The sequence below is a fragment of the Aegilops tauschii genome, chromosome 6 (genome assembly GCF_002575655.3).
Source record: "Aegilops tauschii subsp. strangulata cultivar AL8/78 chromosome 6, Aet v6.0, whole genome shotgun sequence".
NCBI lineage: Eukaryota > Viridiplantae > Streptophyta > Magnoliopsida > Poales > Poaceae > Aegilops > Aegilops tauschii.
The window spans coordinates 304,080,983-304,103,380 of record NC_053040.3 but is presented as its reverse complement, the minus strand read 5'-3'; the positions used below and the strand labels follow the sequence as shown (position 1 = coordinate 304,103,380).

At 43.9% G+C, this 22,398-nt stretch overlaps 1 protein-coding gene across 1 annotated transcript; it reads right to left on the bottom strand.

The window, feature by feature from the left end:
- Positions 1-20,919: 20,919 nt before the first annotated feature.
- Positions 20,920-22,154, bottom strand: LOC109758559 (uncharacterized). Its single transcript, XM_020317413.1, has 3 exons — positions 22,071-22,154; positions 21,808-21,954; positions 20,920-21,438 (listed from the first exon to the last, which is right to left on the bottom strand). The coding sequence occupies exons 1-3, from the start codon at positions 22,152-22,154 to the stop codon at positions 20,920-20,922; spliced, it is 750 nt and encodes a 249-aa protein (XP_020173002.1).
- Positions 22,155-22,398: the final 244 nt, after the last annotated feature.

Below are 22,398 nucleotides of genomic sequence, written 5' to 3'. Positions count from 1 at the left end.
GTGTGGACTCATGCACCCTTCATGCACTCTGCCAAACACCCAAAAGTGGGTCGAGAAGGGAACTTTTGCTCCCATCCCGTGCACCCTTCATACACCCTGCCTAACACTATTCGTGCTTCATATGGTTCATGTTTCGTGGAGTACTGTAGCACCGTACTCTCCGTGCGCTATGGACCTAGTTCTGTTAACATTGATCTCACCGTTCATTCTCGACCGGACAGTCGAAAAAGCGGTACTATGTTACATATAGGAGTAGTTGACATGCGCACAACATCATTTGTTATCGTCATATCTTACTACACTAGCAACAAGATTGTGTAGTACTGATGTATGAACCACTGCACATGCCTAGTAGTAGGAGCACTGTGTATGTTCAAGTGGCTGCCGTGTTTCGCATTCCTCCATCGTAAGAGTGGAAACGCTTGCTGTAATCATTTTTTTCTTCAGAAAAACAGTGGACACGCTCTACCGTGCGGATCCTCCTCCAGCCGTGCACTAAATTACTCACTTTCGCCGACGTGTGGGACAGCCAGCACCTGGGTCCACCAGCCATGCACTAAATTACTCCGTAGTAGAGTGACGGTAGACTACCCCGATCGAACCGCCGCAGTAATGCCCAATGAGCCGTCAAAACACAAAACCCCCTCCTTTCCAGCAGTAAGTTGGACGACGAAGCAACCATCATTTAACTCTTCTCTCTCAGCTTCCTCTCTTGAAGAAAACCCCCACTCGCTTCGCTTCTCTCTCATCTCGTTCCTCCTTTCACTCTTCTCTCTCAGCTTCCTCTCTTGGATGGACGCCGGAGCACCGGCCGACGTGATGTCTATGGCTCTGGCCAAAACCGTTGAGGCTCATGGTACGAAGAAGCGCAAGCACCCCGCCGATACTACCGCAGACAAGCTCAAAGCCATCGCCCTGTCCAAGCCCCCCTCTCCGGGATCCCTCATTAAGCAAGTCCAGGTAATGTCTCTTGTTGACGATCTTTTTCTCGATCTTGATCGTGTTTTTTCATCTAACACGCAGTACTAGTATTGGTAGTACAACTTTCTGGGTGATCTTGCATGTGATTTTAGTGTGCCAAATGACGGTTCTAAATTCCTCTTTTGACCAAAACATGCGAGAGGTTGACACTGATTTCTTATGGATTACTTTCAACTACTCCCTCTGTCCCAAATTTCTTGTCTTAGATTTGTCTAGATACAGATGTATCTAATACTAAAATGTGACTTGATACATCCGTATCTAGACAAATCTAAGACAAGAATTTTGGGACGGAGGGAGTACTTTATGAACATCAATGCTACCTTTTAAGAGGGTATATTTGCCTCAGTAACTTGTGTTATGGATATTGCATGTAATCCCTCTGCTCTCATGCCTTTGAAGACATGTTCTAGTGTCTTTGTTCACTCATTACTGTGCGTATATGTAGTCATATATGGAGTATAATATCGAAAATCATCTTATATTTCTGAACAGAGGTAGTAATAAAATATGGTTTCTGTTTGAATTAGAACTAGGTCCGCGGTGGACATGAAGTTCTCAAAGTCATGCCGTGTGAACTGGAAGACCTGATGATGAGTTCTACTGCTGAACTATCCAGCTGCTGTGTCCTTGTCGCCACGTGTCCTGAACTAGTGTTTTCCTGTAGCATTGTTGTCAGGCGTGTTCTCGAGGCTGTACTTGACCACAACAATTTCCTAGTTGTGCCTTTGATTACGAAGGGTGTGATTCTTGTAAAGCTTCCCAACAAATCTGATACGGCCTATCTTCATCATCATGTTTATGAGTGGAAAGACCACTCTGTTAGGTTCTCCAAGGTTGACAAGATGGTGATGGTGCATGTAGACATCTCACACGAAGTCCATGGCCTAGTCAGTTATGCGGGGTTCATCCCGTAGGTCGGTGGCAAGAAATAGTCTGCAGAGTTTAGTTGGTGCAACTTTGCTTGTCTGTAGTAAGTACTATTGTTCAGTACTTGATTTGTGTTTGTGAACCCTGTATTGTTTATTAGTACTGCCGCTTTTGGTGTGTGAACAGTCTATGTTAATGTCTATGTTAATGTCTGTCCACTCAATTCAGTCTGTATATTTTGAAGTATCCAGATCATATTTTTTGTGAGGACGGTTTATCAGTTATGGTTACACTCCAATATCTGTATGCATTGCAGGGTTTATCGCACTCACCAGGATTTCCAGTCCCATGGATGTTCGGTCCATACGATTTGTCACGACCTTTGGACTGTCCTGCTAGTGCGAGTAGGCGGGGCCCCTGCATGCCACGCGTAGTTGGACGATCAATCTTCTGTTTAGTACTTCAACATAGTGATTTCCTGGTAAGGATTCACTCGTGTCACATCAAGTAAATCTTATTGATTTACTGTCTAAATCTTATTGATTTAATGTCATGTTTTCTTTCTTTTCCTGCAATTTTACGATGCAGGTTTTGCCATGTGACATTCATCACAGAATAAACCGTTTGGTTTGCTCTACGATGGCTATTTTTGCAGGTTTCACTTCTTATGTCGTGTCAGTAACGAAGGCACTGTCCATCACTTATATTACTGGAAAAAATTGGATCAGTCTGTTGTCTGAGTACAGGCTGAATCCCTATGATGAACTGCAGTTTGGTTTAACAAAAACGCCACAATTAGTCCTTCTCGCGTTTAAAAGAAATGAAGAAGAAAACTGGATCACGGTCATGGATCCTAGTCAAGTTAGAAAGCTGATCATAGCAGACCAGACACGATTGCCACTGTCTCGCACAGATCGAGCACCGGCAGTTGCTCTAGCACTGACAGCGGCAGCAGCTCAGTCTGATCCAGCTGAGGATTGGGCACCGACCGCGTCAGCGGATCAGTCTGATCTACCGGAGGATCGGGCATCGACACCGGCACCTGCTCCGACACCGGCACCAGCTCTACAAGGAGCACCATCTCCGGCAGCAGCAGTGGCTTCGGCACCAACACTTGCACTTGCATCTGCTTTGGCCCGTGCAGTTGCACCGGCAACAGACTGGGCTGCAGTTCGCACTTCATATACCAAAGTCCTTACAAAAACCGACATGTCCACCTTCTTGGTAAGCATTGGCCGCCCAAGTGCTTCGTTCTTTTTTCTTTCCATGTTGTTTCACATGATTCACTGTGTTGATCTAACTGTTTGGGTATGTCTTCTTGTTTGCAAACAGAGAATTCCTAGAGCAACGAGGGAGTCGTTCAACAATCCGGGCGACCGCGGCCAAGTTTCTCTTACCATGCGCAGCCTTGGTGTGAATGAACCTGCTCAATATACCGTAAGTACAAAGGATGGTCGCATGATGATTGATGCTAAAGGATGGTCAAGGTTCAAATCTAAATCATATCTTGCGGTAGGGGATGATGTCAAAATCGAACTTTCTCGGCAAGGAGAGCTGGTCCAAATCAACTTTGAAATTCTTCAGTAGCAGCACGCAACTGCCGAACTGATCTATCCTCCGAGAGATTTTGATGTAATAATCTGGCATGGTGAAACAAGTGTCCTGTGTGTATAAGTAGTACGATAGTATTATTTATCACATGGTATATCGTTGATAGAATTGCAACTCTGATTGCTGGTTAGGAACTGTCGTTCGATTTCATTCCAACAGCTGCCGTGCTTTATTCAATTTTGTGTATTCGCCTTGCGACAGCATCTAAAACCAGTGCCGTACCGATCGCTTGCAATATGAAAAGCGCTGAGGTAGAACACATGGGCCCCCAAACATGCAGGGTCGGCCTGCGGCCCAAAGTCCAGAACCGTGAGCCTATCTGAGTATTATATTCTCAGCTGAACCCCCATAAAAAAGCTGAACCCCCATAATGCCCGTGCGTTGCAGAGGGAGTATATTTCTCGGCAAGGTGAGCCTGTGATATAAAAGATTTGTATATTTCTTTATAGAGGGAGTATCTCTCTGTCAAAAAATATATTTATGTGTAACTAGTTACTCTTGTCTTTCTACTTCCTTTCGCTGATATGTGGGGCAACCGGCAACGGGGTCCACGTGCCATATGCACAAATTAGAGTGCACAACTTCACGGTAGACACACCCCGGTCGTAGCGCCGCAGTAATGCCCAATGAGCCATCAAATCACAACCCCCCTTTCCAGCTTTAGCAGTAAGCTGGACGGACGAAGCGGCAATATTTCACTGGGCCCGAATCCCCTTCTCCCTCGTCTGCTTGTTCAGAGAAAACCCCCTCTCGGCGATTGCATAGGGTTTTCTCATGGAGAACCAGGTACGAATTCTTCATCCATCCCCGATAAATCCAAGTCCCTTGGTCGCAGGTAATCCTAGGATAGCAGCCGCCGCCGTTGATGCATTTTTCTTCCTACTGAATCTAGTGTGTTTCATTTGCAGTGCCCAAAGTGCGAGTACCCTACAGGTTTCTGCGCCCTCGGCGAGACGCCACACTTGTTCCTTCTCATCCTAACACAGCATTTTGAAACGCGCACACTATGTTCCTAGAATCCTATTTTCTATCCGCGTCTTTCCCGGCTCCGCGTCGTCCCCTTCCTAGGCCTCGCCGTCGTCCACCGCCCTGGTGCTCTCGGCGCGGCGTGGTCAACGTGGTCAAGGAATGGCTTCCATCGGACGTGGACTGTACATGGAGAGGCTGACAGCTGGGTCCACGGCCGCAGCAAGGAAGTGCCTCCTTATCACGCGCAAAATAATTATTCCTCCACCTGACAGCGGGGACCCACCGGACGGGCCACCGTATTTCGCAAAAAAAACGTTTCCCCCTGACTGCTGGGACCCACCAGCTACATCTTCGCACGCAAGGAAGTGCGTCCGAAAAAAAAAACGATTCGCCCCCCCTGACTGCTGGGACCCACCAGCTACATCTTCGCACGCAAGGAAGTGCGTCCGAAAAAAAAACGATTCGCCCCCTGACTGCTGGGACCCACCAGCTACATCTTCGCACGCAAGGAAGTGCGTCCAGGCAAAAAAACAAAACGATTCCTCCCCTGACTGCTGGGACTCAGCAGCTACACCTTCGCACGCAAGGAAGTGTGTCCGGGAAAAAAACGATTCCCCCCCCCCTAACTGCTGGGACCCACCAGCTACATCTTCGTAGGCAAGGAAGTGCCTGACAGTCGGGACCCACCTGGTTAAAGCGTACGTAGCGTTGTCATTCTGGTCGCGAACGTGTATGTACATATATACTAGTCGATGTAGAGGCGCGCACGTGTCGTAGTAGAGGCGCGTACGTGTCGTAGTAGAGGCACGCACGTAGCATGTACACGTACGTACAGCGGCCAGGGTGCAAGAAAGAAAATACGGCCACGTACGTACATACAGGCAGGGTCTCGAACGCCTACTCACGCATACGTACGGCCAGGGCTCGTGTACATGGCTGGGTCGGAACGGAGAAACAGCGTCGTCGTCGTGTTCATGGGGAGGCAACGGAATGCGTCGTGTTCATGGGGAGGCAACGGAATGCGTCGTGTTCATCGGGAGGCAAGGGAACGCGTGGGAGCCAACCGGCTGGGTCGGAACGGAATGCGTGGTCGTGTTCATCGGGAGGGCTTGGACGGAACAGGCGATGGAAACGAGGCCTGGCGTACCGCAAAACGGAGGAAACGGCCTTGTGTTCGACCAGCCACGTTCGAAACGGGATCCTTTTCATCGGGAGGGGTCTGGCGTACCGCAAAACAGAGGAAACGGACCTCCTGCGGTGGAAACGGGGGTCCTGTTGATCGGGAGGGGTGTGGCGTACCGTAAAACGGAGGAAACGGACTTGTGTTGGAGCGCTACGGTCGAAATGGGGGTCCTGTTGATCGGGAGGGGTGTGGCATACCGCAAAACGGGACTCCACGGGATACTGTTCATCTCCACCGTCGACCTCCTCCAGCCTCCACGGGCTACCGTCGACCTCCTCCAGCCTCCACGGGCTACCGTCGACCTCCTCCAGCCTCCACGGGCTCCTATTCATCCAGCCTCCACCGCGCGCTCTCCACTGGCTACTGTTCAACCACCCCTCCACGGGCACCCCTCCACCGTCTACTGTTCATCCAGCCCTCCACACCACGGGGTCCTGTTCAACCACCCCTCCACGGGCACCCCTCCACCGTCTACTGTTCATCCAGCCCTCCACACCACGGGGTCCTGTTCATCCAGAGGCAACGCCACCGCTCACTGTTCATCCAAACCCCCCGCAACGCTCACTGTTCATCCAATCGATCGGCTTCAGTTAGCAGCAGTAGCGAAGGAATCGCTTGATCGGGTTCAGTTAACAGCCATCGATCGATCACTCGGGTTCAGTAACGCGTAGCCTGCAGTGCAATCGCTCGGGTTTAGTTAGAGCCCAATGCCTCGCTCGGGTTCAGTTAGAGCCAATGCCTCGCACACACGCGCGTACGTGTACGAGAGAAACGCGCATCGCTCGGCCCCCGACCTCCCACCGTAACCGGGAACTCTCTGAAATTTTCCTCCCCCTCGCTTCTACCACGGTTTTTTCCTTCATGGATGGCCCAAAGAATGTCATGCAGCTGCGTCTCCGGCCCGCCCAGGACGAAAAGCCCATTTTCTGTCATGATTTTTTGTCATAGAAGTAGGAGCCCACCACATCTTTGATGATACCGGGTTTTGTCACAATTATCGTCATAGAAGTGTCATATGTATGGCAGAAAAAAAATTCGTTCGGCCCAAAATGTCACGGATGTGTCTTTTTTTGTAGTGTATCGATATGAGGAGAATAAGGGGTGACAAGACCCTAAGCTTGGGGATGCCCAAGTCACCCCAAGGTGATATTCAAGGAAGATACAAGCAACTAAGCTTGGGGATGCCCCGGAAGGCATCCCCTCTTTCATCTCCAACATTATCGGTAACCTCACTTGGAGCTATGTTTTCATTCGTCACATGATATGTGTTTTGCTTGGAGCGTCAATTTATTTTGTTAGGATTTTCTTGCAGTTATTTAGAATAATGTTTTGCATCTTTATTTTCAATAAAAATGTCAAGGATAGCCTTCACCATGCTTATTTTACAAGTCTACATGTTGCTGTTTGAAAACAGAAAATTTACCGTTGTTGCAAAAATTCCCTAAAAAGGTCAGAATGTGATAAAATGTTGAAACCTTTTGCAAAATAAGCTCCGATAAATTTTCTACAGTATGGTAGATTTTCATAATCTTTGGAGTTTAAGAAGTATTGATACTCTTGCATTCTTTGCAGACTGTACTATTTTGGCAGATTGTTGTTATGTTTGCATATGTTTGCTTGTTTAATGATTCTATTTGAGGATAGGAGGCATTTAGTATGCAGTGTTGAATAATAATTTTAGTGATTTTCTATAGTATAGAATGATAATGTTTTTGCATTGGTTTATACTAACTTATCTCACGAGTTCTTGTTGAGTTTTGTGTGGATGAAGTTTTTAAGATTTAGGAAAACCGTGATATAAAAGGAATTAAGGAGACACAAAATATCAAGCTTGGGGATTCCCAAGGCATCCCAATAAAATATTTAAAAAATTCTCAAGCATCTAAGCTTGGGGATGCCCTGGTAGGCATCCCACCTTTCTTCATCAACAATTATCGATTAGTATCGGTTAATCCTAAGTTTTTGCTTCTTCACATGAGTTGTGATATCCTTGAAATGTCATTTTATTTTCAATTTGCTTGATGTTTTAATAAACTACTTAGATCCAAAAGTTTTTTAAATAAAATAGATTCCTCAAATAGTTGCTAGGGAGGCTAGGTAAGCGGCACTCACATCCCGTCAACGAAGCTCTTTTCTGTGGAATTGCTCTAGTGCTTCACTTATATCTTTTTTAGCACGGTGTGCTTTAATATTTTTGAAGAAATTCTCTCTTGCTTCAGTTAAATTAATTTGAGAGAAAGAAATATTATGCTCCTGATCTTCACTTATAGTTGTTTGAGCTTATAAAAATCAACACATGAAAATTAGTTCCAAAGTGATAGATATCCAAGAAGGATATAATAAAAACTTTCATGAAGATCATTGGACAAAATAAACTTGATTCCTTGTAATAGTTTTGAGATATGATGATGTGATATGTGTGTCATGTTGATGAGTAATTATGCTTTAGTAAGAATATTGGTGTTAAGGTTTGTGATTCCCTATGCAAGCACGGAAGTCAATAGTTATGCAATGAAATTACATCCTACTTGTGGTGCATTATTCGGTGTTAATTATGCTCAATGCTTGCTTATGAGACTATTCGCTTCTTGGTTGGTCGCTTCCCAATCTTTTGCTAGCCTTCATTTTGCACTAAGTATGATCACTACTTGTGCATCCAAAATCCTTTAAACCAGTTTTGCCACATGAGTCCACTATACCTACCTATATGTGGTATTCTTTTGCCGTTCTAAGCAAATTCGTATGTGCCATCTCTAATTTTCAAAATAAATTTCTCTTTTTTGTGCTCGTACCGCTCACGAGGCGTGAGGGGTGGCCAATATTTTCCATGGTAGATATGTTATACTCACGATGAGTGTTTATTCACTTGTCATTGCACGAGAGTGAGGCAAAGGTATTAGGGATGCCCAGTCCCGAAATGAAAAATGAATTTACTTTATGTTGTCAAATAATAAATTCCTAGGAAAGTGTTGGTATGGAGGGCACCCGTGGATACGGTTAGCCATGGAAAGTGAAAGTATGGTGGAAAAAGGAATAAACTTTATTTTCTGTTTGGGAACCGCCTATGATATATCTAGCATGGAAAGTGTTGGGAGCTCTAAGTCGTTTTCGTTGGTGGGAAAAGTATGCCTCTCAAAATGTATTTTATCTCTCAATTTTCGCTTTGAGATCTGGCACCTCTACAAATCCCTACTTCCCTCTGCGAAGGGCCTTTCTTTTTACTTTATGCAATTTTTATTTTTAATTTGAGTATCCATCTTCTCTTATAAAGCACCAACTAGGAGGCACTATGATAGTACTTGAGCATTGGGTGTAGCTAATATGCGAGTGTGTTTCATGGATGGAACAATGATTGAGCATGATGGGCTAGGGATAACTTATTTTAGTGTTGATATTTTGAAAGACATGGTTGCTTGTTGGTATGCTTAAGTATTAAAGTCCTCATGTCAAAACTAGACTATTGCTTTGCACCATATAAAAGTCCAAATGTCCATGCTACAAAAGAAAAGAGTTTATGATGAATATGATAGGTAGCATTCCACAACAAAAATTTCATTTCAATTGCTACTTTATCATGATAAGTTTTATGAGAAAGAGTTTCTGTTATTATGCTAGGAAAGGTGATTGAAATTATCATTGATCAAACTTATGCACTTTGCTAGCATTCACACTTCATAAATTATTTCTTTTATCATTTGCCTACTCGGGAACGAGTAGGAATAAAGCTTGGGGATGCTAATACGTCTCCAACGTATCTATAATTTATGAAGTATTCATGCCATGTTTACAACAATTTTATATGGTTTTGGTATGATTTGGATGGAACTAACCCGGACTGACGCTGTTTGCAGCAGAACTATCGCGGAGTTGTTTTTTGTGTAGAAATGAAAGTTCTCCAAATGAGCTGAAACTTTTTGATGATTTTTTTAGAACAAAAGACACCCCCGGAAGCTTCATGGGAGGGCCAGAAGAGCCACGAGGAGGGCACAACCCACCAGGGCGTGCCTGGTGGGCCTGGCTTGCCCCGGTGAGTTGTGCTCACCTCGAGGCCCATCTTAGTGTGAAACCAACGCCAAAAAATCCTATAAATAGAGAAACCATCAGGGGTTAACCTAGATCAGAAGTTCTGATGCCGCAAGGCTCTGTAGCCACCGAAAACCAATCTAGACCCTTTTCGGCACCCTTCCGGAGGGGGGAATCATCTCCGGTGGCCATCTTCATCATCTCGGCGGCCACCATGATGAGGAGGAGTTGTCCACCCTCGGAGCTGAGGGTTTGTACCAGTAGCTATGTGTTTGATCTCTCTCTTGTGTTCTTGAGATGTCACGATCTTGATATATCACGGGCATTGTTAGTATAGTCGGATCATATGGTGTTTTCCCCTCTCTATCTTATTGTGAATTGAGTTTTCTCTTTGAGATTTCATTTTATCGGATTGAATACTTTTATGGATTTGAGAGCACTTGATGTATGTCTTGCGTATGAATACTCATGGTGACAATGGGGTATCATATTGATTCACTTGATATGTGTTTTGGCACTCAACTCGCGGATTCCCGAGGTGACATTAGGGTAATCTATGCATAGGGGTTGATGCACGTCCTCGTCTTTTGTTTCTCTGGTACAAATATTGGTGCACACTTTGAAGTTCTTTGTGTTGGATTGAGTATTATGAATATGAATTTGCTTTGGTGTTATTTTAGTACGAACTCTTGATAGAGCGATCAGAAAGAATAACTACGTGTTATTTCAGTACGAACTCTTGATAGATCGATCGTAAAGAATAACTTGGTGTTATTTTAGTATGAACTCTTTGATAGATCGATCGGAAAGACTAGCTACAAACAATTTTTTCTTATGTTCTCCGCTAGATAAGAACTTTGGAGTGAGTCTTCATCGCACTTTGATGGATGGTTATATGATCCAATTATATTAGCACTGTTGAGAGATTGCACTAGCGAAAGTACGGACCCTAGGCCTCATTTTCAAGCATTGCAATACCGTTTTTGTGCCCGTTTACTATTTGCTACCTTGCTGATTTTATTTATTCAGATTATAAAAATATATTTCTACCATCAATATTACACTTTTATCACCATCTCTTCGCCGAACTAGTGCACCTATACAATTTTCCATTTTATTGGGTGTGTTGGGGACACAAGAGACTTTTTATTATTTGGTTGCAGGCTTGTTTGAGAGAGATCATCTTTATCCTACACCTCCCACGGATTGATAAACCTTAGGTCATCCACTTGAGAGAAAATTGCTACTGTCCTACAAAACTCTACGTTTGGAGGCCCAGGACGTGTCTACAAGAATAAAGTTGCGTAGTAGACATCAGTACACGGGAATTTCATCTAGTCACTTTCATCATGTTGGTTCGATTTGTCTACGCTACTTTGATAATTTGATATGTGGGTGGACCGCTGCTTAGGTGTTGTTCTTACTTGAACAAACCTCCTACTTATGATTAACCCTCCCGCAAGCTTCCGCAACTACCAGAAAAGTATTAAGAATAAATTCTAACCATAGCATTAAACTTTTGGATCCAATCGGTCCCTTACGGAATAGCGCATAAACTGGGGTTTAAGCTTCTGTCACTCTCGCAACCCATCATCTAATTGCTACTCCACAATGCATTCCCTTAGGCCCAAATATGGTGAAGTGTCATGTAGTCGACGTTCACATGACACCACTAAGGGAATCACAACATACATACTATCAAAATATCGAACACATATCAAGTTCACATGATTACTTGCAACATGATTTCTCCCGTGACCTCAAGAACAAAAGTAACTACTCACAAATGATAATCATGCTCATGATCAGAGGAGTATTGAATAGCATATTGGATCTGAACACATAATCTTCCACCAAATAAACCATATAGTAATCAACACTACTAGTCACCCACAAGTACCAATCTATAGTTCCGGTAACAAGATTGAACACAAGAGACGAACTAGGGTTTGAGATGAGATGGTGATGTTGAAGATGTTGATGGAGATTGCCTCCCAAAGATGGGAGAGTTGTTGGTGATGATGATGACGATGATTTCCCCCTCCGGGAGGGAAGTTCCCCCGGCGAAATCGCTTCGCCGGAGGGCAAAAGTGCTCCTGCCCAAGTTCCGCCTCGAGACAGCGGCGCTCCGTCCCGAAAGTCCTCTCCTTATATTTTTTCTAGGTCAAAATGACCTATATACCAGAAGATGGCCACCGAAGGTGGGCCTGGGTGAGCACAACCCACCAGGGCGCGCATGGGCTCCCTGGCGCGCCCAGGTGGGTTGTGCCCACCTCGTGGGCCCCCTCTGGTAGTTACTTGCTCCAATAATTCTCAAATATTCCATAAAAAATCCTCGTGAAGTTTCAGCTCGTTTGGAGTCGTGCAGAATAGGTAGCCTGACGTAGCTTTTTCAGGTCCATATTTCCAGCTGCCGGAATTCTCTTTGTGTATACCTTGCATATTATGAGAGAAAAGGCATTAAAATTACTCCAAAAAGCATTATTATGGATAAAAACATCATAAATAACAGTAAGAAAACATGATGCAAAATGGACGTATCATGAAGTAATCACATAAAGATGTGAACTATTGGTGTTAAATCACATGATGATGTGAACTAGATTATTGACTCTAGTGCAAGTGGGAGATTGAAGGAAATATGCCCTAGAGGCAATAATAAAGTTTTTATTTTATATTTCCTTATATCATGATAAATGTTTATTATTCATGCTAGAATTGTATTAACCGGAAACTTGATACACGTGTGGATACTTAGAGAAAACACTGTGTTCCTAGTAAGCCTCTACTAGACTAGCTCATTAATCAAAGATGGTTAAGTTTCCTTACCATAGACATGTGTTCTCATTTGATGAACGGGATCACATCATTAGGAGAATGATGTGATGGACAGGACCCATCCGTTAGCTTAGCATGTTGATCGTTAAGTTTTATTGCTATTGCTTTCTTCATGTCATATACATATACCTTTGACTATGAGATTCTGCAACTCCCGGATAACGGAGGAATACCTTGTGTGCTATCAAACGTCACAACGTAACTGGGTGATTATAAATATGCTCTACAGGTATCTCTGAAGGTGTTTGTTGGGTTGGCATAGATCAAGATTAGGATTTGTCACTCCGAGTATCGGAGAGGTATCTCTGGGCCCACACGGTAATGCACATCATAATAAGCCTTGCAAGGAATGTGACTAATGAGTTAGTTACGGGATGATGCATTACGGAACGATAAAGAGACTTGTTGGTAACGAGATTGAACAAGGTATGAAGATACCAACTATCGAATCTCGGGCAAATAACACACCGATGACAAAGGGAATAATGTATGTTGTCATTACGGTTTGACCGATAAAGATCTTCGTAGAATATGTAGGAACCAATATGAGCATCCAGGTTCCGCTGTTGGTTATTGACCGGAGAGGTGTCTCGGTCATGTCTACATAGTTCTCGAACCCGCAGGGTCCGCACGCTTAACGTTCGATGACGATTTTATATTATATGAGTTATGTGATTTGGTGACCGAATGTTGTCCGGAGTCTCGGATGAGATCACGGACATGACGAGGAGTTTCAAAATGGTCGAGTGGTAAAGATTCATACAGAGGACGATAGTATTTAGACACCAGAAGTGTTCCGGGGGTACCGGGTACGTATCGGGTCACCGGAAGGGGTTCCGGGCAACCCTCGGCAAGCTATATGGGCCTAATGGGCCAAGAGAGGGACAGACCAGCCCCAAAGGGGCTGGTGCGCTCCCCTATAGGCCGAAATAGGAGGAATAGGAAAGGAGGGAAGGGAGAAGGAAAGGGGAGGATTCGGCCTCCCCCTTTCCTTCCCCTCCCCCCTCTCTTTCCTTCCCCCTCCAATGCATATGGAAGGGGGGAGGCCGACTTGGAGGAGGCACCCAAGTAGGATTACTCCTACTTCGGGTGTCCCATGCAGCCCTTCTCCCTCTCCCACCTATATATATGTGGGTGGGGGGCACCGCTAGAACAATGAACAGTTGTTAGCCGTGTGCGACGCCCCCCTCCACAGTTTACGCCTCCGGTCATATTCACGAAGTGCTTAGGCAAAGCCCTGCGCGGATCACTTCACCATCACCGTCACCACGCCGTCGTGCTGACAAAACTCTCCCTCGACACTTTGCTGGATCAAGAGTTCGGGGGACGTCATCGAGCTGAACGTGTGCAGAACTCGGAGGTGCCATACGTTCGGTGCTTGATTGGTCGGAACGAGAAGAAGTTCGACTACATCAACCGCGTTGTCAAACGCTTCTGCTTTCGGTCTATGAGGGTACATGGACACACTCTCCCCCTCTCGTTGCTATGCATCTCCTAGATAGATCTTGCGTGAGCGTAGGAAATTTTTGAAATTGCATGCTACTTTTCCCAACCCCCCCCCCCAAGCGAGAGTAGAAGAGAAAACAATAAAAAAAAGTAACACCAAAGTTATAAATGGTTGAAAAAAGGAAAAGGAAAAGAGAATGGAGATAAAATGTAGAAAGGTTATACCTTAATGCTAAATTATTAGTTTTTACAAAATCAACATGTGTAGACTGGTTTCCCGATAGAGGTGCACCGGTAATACACTAATACCACAAGGGTGTGTCCACCGGATACATTCCCATAGTACTGTTGCTTCTAGGGGTGGAATTTTTGTTCTAATCATTATCCACAGAAGGTAAGTGGGGAAGGAGTGATGTTTCTTAGCTCGAGTGAACAGTAAAATCCAAAAAATTGAAAACAAACTAAAAAAATTATGTTTTCTTTTGTGTCAAACATTGACAAATGTTCTAAGTTATTGAAAAATTTCAATATTTCTTTTTATATTGTTGAACAATGCCAAAAATAAAACAGAAATGAATTAGTTAATTCAATAAAAGGATTACCTTGACTTAGGTCTACCTCTGGTATAAATTAAATCATGGAAGTCATGGCAATAAAAAAATCAATTATTCAAAGGTGCTATTTTCAAAAGCATTTTGGAGTGCTTGATTTTCTTTGCATGACTTCCACGAGTGGCATCCACAATGAAACATTGCAAGAAGTCAAAACATTTGTCACTGTTTGCCAAAAAAATCAGAGTTTTTGAATTTGTTTTCATTTTATCACATTTTACAGTTCATCACGAGCCCATTTGAGCTCGGGAGCAGAAGAGGACTTTCGAGTGGAGAAGTATGTTTAGCATGAGAGCGAACAAACTTTTTTTTCTAAGAAATACATGTGATGCGAATCTTATATCTAATAATTAACAAGGAAAACCATAGTCAGTATAATGAAAAAGCTGAGCCACCAACTCCTCAATGCGATGCACGCTTGCGATCTGGTAATCACATTCCACTGATGTAAGCACGAATCTTTGTAAATGGCATCCGACAATTGCATGAAGTTGACATGCTCAGTAACTAGCTTATTCCTAATAATCTAGAGTGTCTAGGATAACACCCCAAAGCATAGCCAATGAAGACGACGATCGGTAATAGAGTATGATTGCAATATTTCATAGAAGTCACGAAAGTTTGAAGGCCAACCATTTTCTGAATGCAACTCCACGGAAATTGAGTTGTGACACAAGAGAAAAATATATGATTAGAGCCTCATCCATGTCACCCAAAAGGACACCGCCCATCTCTAGGACGGTTCTGCTTGCGGACCTCCACCCCAGAAGGACCCCGACCGCGAACAAGCTGCCACAAAAAGTATGTGATTTTTTAGGGGAGCTTAATCTCACACATTTGATATACCTCGTTTGGAGTAAATTGCAAAAAACCACCAGTTTGAGGGCTAGGTTAGCATAAATCACTACGTTATAGTTTCTTGGCAAAAAACACCACCTCTCTCGTAAACATTTTGCAAATACCACTAATCGGCGGATCGGGCACCGATAAGTGGATTTATGACAGGTGGGGCCCATTTTTTGCCGACGTGGCACTATCGGCTGGTCGGACAGTCGTTAGACGTTGTTAGACGGCGCCATTCGTTCTGTTTCCTCTTACCCCCCCCCCCCCGTTTCCCCCGTCTTCTTCCCCCGTTTCCCCCTTCTTCTCCCCTGTTCCCGCTCGTGCGGCGCACCGTCCCCGCCCCCGTCGCAGACATGAGCCCGGCGAAATCGAGCGATGCTGGCAGCGGCGCCCCGCCGTCCACTCGCGAGATGTGCGGGAGCTCGAACCCTATGAAGGCGACGGCAGAAGAAGAAGAGGAGGAGGAGGACCCGCAGTACTCGGCGGAATTCTGGGCGGCCAGATCTTTCGCCGCGGCGGTGAAGGCAAATCTAGTTGGAAGCGAGCACATTGCTTCATCTTTCGGCTGCGTCTAGTGAGATCCCAATCCCATTCCCCTCCCCAATCCTATTCCCCTTCTGTTGCTAGGGTTAGGGTTAATGTAGTTCTAGGGTTTGTGTGTGTTGTAGTTCTAGGGTTTGTGTGTGTGTTATAGTTCTGTAATTAGAATGATATAGTTCTTTAATTAGATGCTTACAACTAGGGTTTCTGTAAATAGAAGGATATGAATTGTTGCACTCAAATGATGTTCTGCTTTGGTCTGCACTAGCTTGCTTCACTTTCCCTTAAGTACTTATAGTGCACTGTTGTATTATTATTTGTTGTCTTGAAGATGAGGTTTGGGAATTGAGGATGCATTTTCATGATAGAGATAATATTGAAAGGAGTATGATGATGTCAGACATACCTATTACAATTTGGTAGCACTGATGGAGACAGAAGGGTATGGTTTTAGAGATTATATGTATTATGTGAGGGACCCTGGGCTAGGGATTGAAGGAATGGAAGAAATAGATGATGATGACAAGTTAGAGGAAATTTTAGACCACATAGCAAAGCGGAATAACAAGATATTGAATGTGACAATAGTTAGGGCCGGTGCAGAGAAAGTTCCCAATATAAATACCAGTGTTAATGTCATTGAGCTGCAGACCCCAATTGAACAAATTGGAGAGCCCAAACTGTATCAGATTGATGATGAAGGAGTGTTGTTCAATGCTGAAAATGTACATGTAGAAGCTGAGAGTTGTAATGCAGGAGGAGAACAAGAGCCAATGTCCTTGCAGTTTGACACATAGCAGAGCAGAATAAATGTGAGCCTGGAACCTGCTTTAGGTGATGCAGTAGTGGAAGAATACCATGTGACTGACAATTCAGAGGAGCAACTGTTAATAGAGCAAGAAATGGAGGAGAAAAGGAGAAAGGAAATTGAAATGTTTAGGGAGAACAAGAAGGAAAGAGTGAAGGAGACTTGTTTGAACAGGAAAGCTGCAGTGATGGACAATGAAGAGGATAGTGATGATGATGATCTGATAGAATATGGTGATATCATAGCTAGGCTTCAGGAGATGAGAAGACAGAGGAATGACCCAGAACTTCATTTTGAAGGGGACACATATATTGAGGAAATGTGTGACTCAGAGGTGGATGATGAGCTGTATGTGCCACAAGGTGAAGAAGAGGATGTAGAGGAGGAAGAGGAGGAGGAATTGGAGGAAGAGGAACAAGAGGATGAGCTAGGGCAAGATGTACCAAACAAGAGAAGGGCCAAGAGACAAAGAAAAGGTCCAACAAGCAATTCACGTGGGAGTATAGAACACATGTTTGAGGAGGACTAGATTCCATCATCTGATGAGGACAAGAAACCACAAGACCTTGGTGTGGAAGATGATGATGGTTCTAAGGCATTGGCATCTGTGTTGCCCAATGGTAGAAAAAACAGAGCAAAGAAGATGAAGAAGAGTTTATGGTTTGATGAGGACAGAGCTCATCTAGAGGAGCAATTTGTGAAGCATCTTTGCTTCTTAAATGCGTACCAGTTCAGAACTGCACTTCAAACCCTGCACATTGCTCAAAACAGGAACTTTTTCTACCATAGAAACTGCAGTGATAGGGTGATAGCACATTGCATAGATGAGTAATGCCCCTTCTATATAGCATCTTCTCAGATTCCAAATGAGAAGTCATTTACAATTAGGAAGCTGTATTTAGTGCACACATGCCCTTCTATGTCAGAGAACACTAAAGTCACTGCTAAGTGGGTTTCAAAATTCTGTGAGGAGGTTATCAGAAATGACCCATGCACAACAATCACAACTATTATTAATACTGCAAAGAGCAAGTATGGTGTGGAAATATCAACACACATGGCATACAGGGCAAAGAGGGCAGCAAAGGCTGTTGTGTTAGGAGACCAGAAAGCCCAGTACACCGGGATTAGGGATTATTTACAGGATGTGTTGGATACAAATCCATGTTCAAGATGCATTGTGACAACAAGATATCTAAAGGAGCATCCAAGCACTAACCCTAGGTTTCATGCACTGTTCATATGCTTGAATGGATGCAAAGAAGGGTTTCTCAATGGCTGCAGACCATTCATAGGTAAGTCAATGGTATTTGTGCTAAGTGCTACTAATGTTTGATTTCATGTGCTAATCAATTGTGATTTCATTTATATGTTTTAGGTCAACAGATTCTAGCTGCAACTGGAAGAGATAGGAACAATAATATTTTTCCCATTGCTTTTGGAATTGTTGATAAGGAGGACACTAACTCCTGGACCTGGTTTTTATACCAGTTGAGACAAGCATTAGGTGGAGAATCTCGGAAGTTTGGGAACTACACAATCATTTCAGATAGGCAGAAGGTAATTAGTTGTAATTACTTTCTTGTATTTACTTCTTGTACTATCACACACACAGGGCCTTTTAAATGCCATTACCAGAGTGTTTCCCAATTGTCCCCAAAGGTTTTGTCTTAGACATATCTACCAGAACTTTCAAAATGCTGGGTTTAGAGGGCCTGAATTAAAGCAATACATGGATGCAGCTAGTTATTCATACACTGAACATGGTTTTAAAACTGCAATGGCTAAATTAAAGAATGAGAGTGAGGCTGCTTGGGAATGGCTAAGCAAAATACCTAAACACACTTGGGCCAGACATGCAATGGATATGAACTGCAAAACAGACATAGTTGTTAACAATTTAAGTGAGGTTTTCAACAAGTGGGTTCTTTATGTCAGGGCTAAACCAATTAGGACCATGGTGGATAGAATTAGGACAAAGTTAATGGTCAAGTTCAATGCAAATAGAATAAAGACTGAGACTGTAAGATGGGAAATTTGTCCAGCATATGCTGAGAAATTAGAGGAAGCAAAGAAGTTTGCAAGGAACTGTCATGCTTTGATGGCTGGGCCCAATCTTTACCAAGTCACTAGTGGGGAGAGAACTTATGCTGTGAACCTACAACATAGGAATTGTGGGTGCAAGAAGTGGGATATGACAGCAGTTCCTTGCAATCATGTTGTTTCTGCCATACACAAGGCTAAGCTTCAGCTAGAGGACTTTGTTCATGATTTCTTCAAAAAAAAAGACGTACCTGGCAGCTTACAGTCCCATTATATATCCTGTACCTGGACCTGATATGTGGCCAAGGACAGACAGTATGGACACTAAGGCCCCAGTTTTCAAAGAACACAAGGGAAGGGCACAGACTAAGAGGAGAAAGGGCCAATATGAGAAGCCAGCTCCCAAAGACACCTCAAGGATGGCCTCAATTACCTACTCTAATTGCAAAAAGGTTGGCCATAGATACACCAACTGTAATGATGCTTTGAATCCATCACTGGCAATGAGAAAGAACAGGCATGAGGTAACCAATGTCCTAATATTGACTAAATTTCATCTTCCTGTTCATTTGTGCAGTTCTTACACTATTTGATCTTTTTGTAGCCAAGCAGCAACTCCTATGAACCTGATGCAGCCACACCAGCAAGGAGGGCCTCTTCTGCTGCTGCTACTACAACATGAGCAAAGAAGAGGGCCTCTAGTGCTGCTGCTGCTACTACACCACCACCAGCATAGAGGGCCTCCTCTTCTTCTGCTACAACACCTGGACCACCAAAGAAGAGGGCCTCATCTTCTTCTGCCACAGCACCTGAACCAGCAAAGAAGGGGGCCTCTTCTTCTTCTGCTACAACACCTGGACCAGCAAAGAAGAGGGCCTCTTCTGCTGCACCACCAAGGAGGACAGCTGCTGGTAGTTCATCAGCTGTTGCAAAGGGTAAAACAACAGTAACTAGATCTTCAGCTGCTGCAAATGGAGCAAGGGCATCTTTCTTGCCTCCAGGGCCAACTGGTGTTTCCCAGAGAATCAGGAAGCCTACCCAGAAAATTAGAGATTACTTGACTGCTTTAGGTGCTCCATGGGAATGATGCATTTAGGTGTGTGAAAACTCTTGTGATGATGGTCAGTTTGGTTGTGTGAAAACTCTTGTGGTGGTCAATTTGGTTGTGTCAAACTATTGTCAATTTGGTTGTGTGAAACTATTGTCATGGTCATGTAGTTGAGATGTTTAAGTTAAGTTGTGATACTATGATGCTTCAGGTATTTTATGATTAAGCTTAAGACCAAATCTGTTCTGGTGCATTTTGTGATGATGAGGTTATCATACATTTCGTGGTGATGAGGCTAGATGTCGACAAAATCATCAAAGATGCCAAAACAATCTAGTGATGGCTAGATGTCGACAAAATCATCAAAGATGCCAAAACAATCTAGTGATGGCTAGATGTCGACAAAACCATCAAAGATGCCAAAACAATCTAGTGATGGCTAGATGTCGACAAAACCATCAAAGATGCCAAAAAACTCTAGGTGATGGCTAGATGTCGACAAAACCATCAAAGATGCCAGAAAACCCTAGGTGATGGCTAGATGTCGACAAAACCATCAAAGATGCCAAAAAACCCTAGGTGATGGCTAGATGTCGACAAAACCATCAAAGATGCCTAAAAACCCTATTTGATGCCTAGATGTCGACAAAACCACCAAAGATGCCTAAAAACCCTATTTGATGCCTAGATGTCGACAAAACCACCAAAGATGCCTAAAAACCCTATTTGATGGCTAGATGTCTACAAAACCATCAAAGATGCCAAAATACCCTAATGAAGGCTAGATGTCGACAAAACCATCAAAGATGCCTAAAAACCATATTTGATGGCTAGATGTCGACAAAACCATCAAAGATGCCTACAAAACCCTATTTGATGGCTCAAATACATAAATTCTAAACAGATCAGATTTCATCCATCAACTCTAAATACCATCACATTTAGCATTAATTCATATCCATACATAATTATAGTACTAGATTAGTACATTACAGATCCATAGTTCAGGAAATTAAAACCATAATCTCATTACGGCACAGCCAACCACACCCTACAAAAGGTAAGCAAATGCCAAATGATAGTGCCCTCTTCCACAGCTAGGTGATCATTCATTTAGGATGGCCTTGATCCCCAGCAGCTTCAAATTGCTCTCCTCTAGCTTCACATTGCTCTCCTGCAGCTTCACATTGCTCTCCTGCAGCTTCACACAGCCCCCTTCAGCACTCTTCTGCAGCTCATCAATTTGGATCTGCAAGTTCTTCCTCTCTTCAGCTAGCTTGAGCTTCATGTTCCTAATGACACTGGCCTGAGCAGCTGCCAGGTTCTTCACCATCTCATACTTCTCCTGCAACTTCTTGGTTTCAGCATCTGTCTTTTCTATCTCTACCCTATGTTGCTGGGCATCCACAATTGCATTGACATCTTCAACCAGCTTCTCATAGCTGGCCTGCAGCTTATTCTTCTCTTGTGTCAGGTTACGAACTTCAAAAGAATTCATCAGAGTGTCCTCAGCCCTCTGTCTCTTGCTCTCTTCATACATCAACCATAACTTGTGCAATGCATTCTCAAGGGTATTGGGCCAAGCAGGATCAATCCATTGAATTAGTCCACAGTCTCTACCTTCCTGAAATAAGGTAGTATTCAAAACCATATTAAAACCTTTCATCACAATCAAAGCTAAAGATACTATATTTAAAAGCTCCCAAGCTAAAGGTACATCGTAAAGAAAGCATTGATGTTCTGCACTCAGTTATACAATGATGTGCTGCTATTAGGAATAAACTAACCCATGCATCCACTGTCCTTTAATATAATTAACATTGTTGCCAGAGTAAAAAATGACTGCCTAAACACTCTCCTGAGAGTAAACAATGGCTGACTCAACACTCTCCTAAGAGTAAACAATGACTGCCTCAACACTCTCCCAACTTAACAATAAATAAACAATGGCCAAATCCTAACCATGATTGTGCTGTCACTTAGAAGCATATACCTTCTCAGCGCAACAGAGAAACCTCCTGCTAGTTAGAATTCCTTCAAAAGCAACGCGCCTCTCTGCTAATTTCCCGTGACCATGGCACAAAACCTGCATTTCATCTTCAGGGCCCTCGAAATCGGAGTCCTCAGTTGAAGCAGGGACCTGGGAGTGCAAAGAAATGCATAACATTTCATCAGCTACCACACAAGCTCCTTTGAGGAAAAAATCCCCAAATCATAGAACAAACCCTAATCCTAACCCTAGGTCGAGGATTTTACCTGCATTCTGCTGTCGTCAGAACTAGAGCTGATGTACTCCCTAGTGTGCTCGCTGCTGTTGTCGCTTTCACTCCAGGACACCATGACAATGCGGCGGCGGCGGCGCGACGCGGAGCGGTGGCGGCGAGTAAGAACAGAGCGAGAGCGAGAGCAGAGTGAGAGTGAGAGAGAGAGACAGAGGAGTGAATCACTTAAATTCACCGTGCGGGAGCACCGTCTAACGGCGTTTAACGGCTGTCCGACCAGCCGACAGTGCCACGTCGGCAAAAAAGGGGCCCCACCTGTCATAAATCCACTTATCGGTGCCCGATCCGCCGATCAGTGGTAT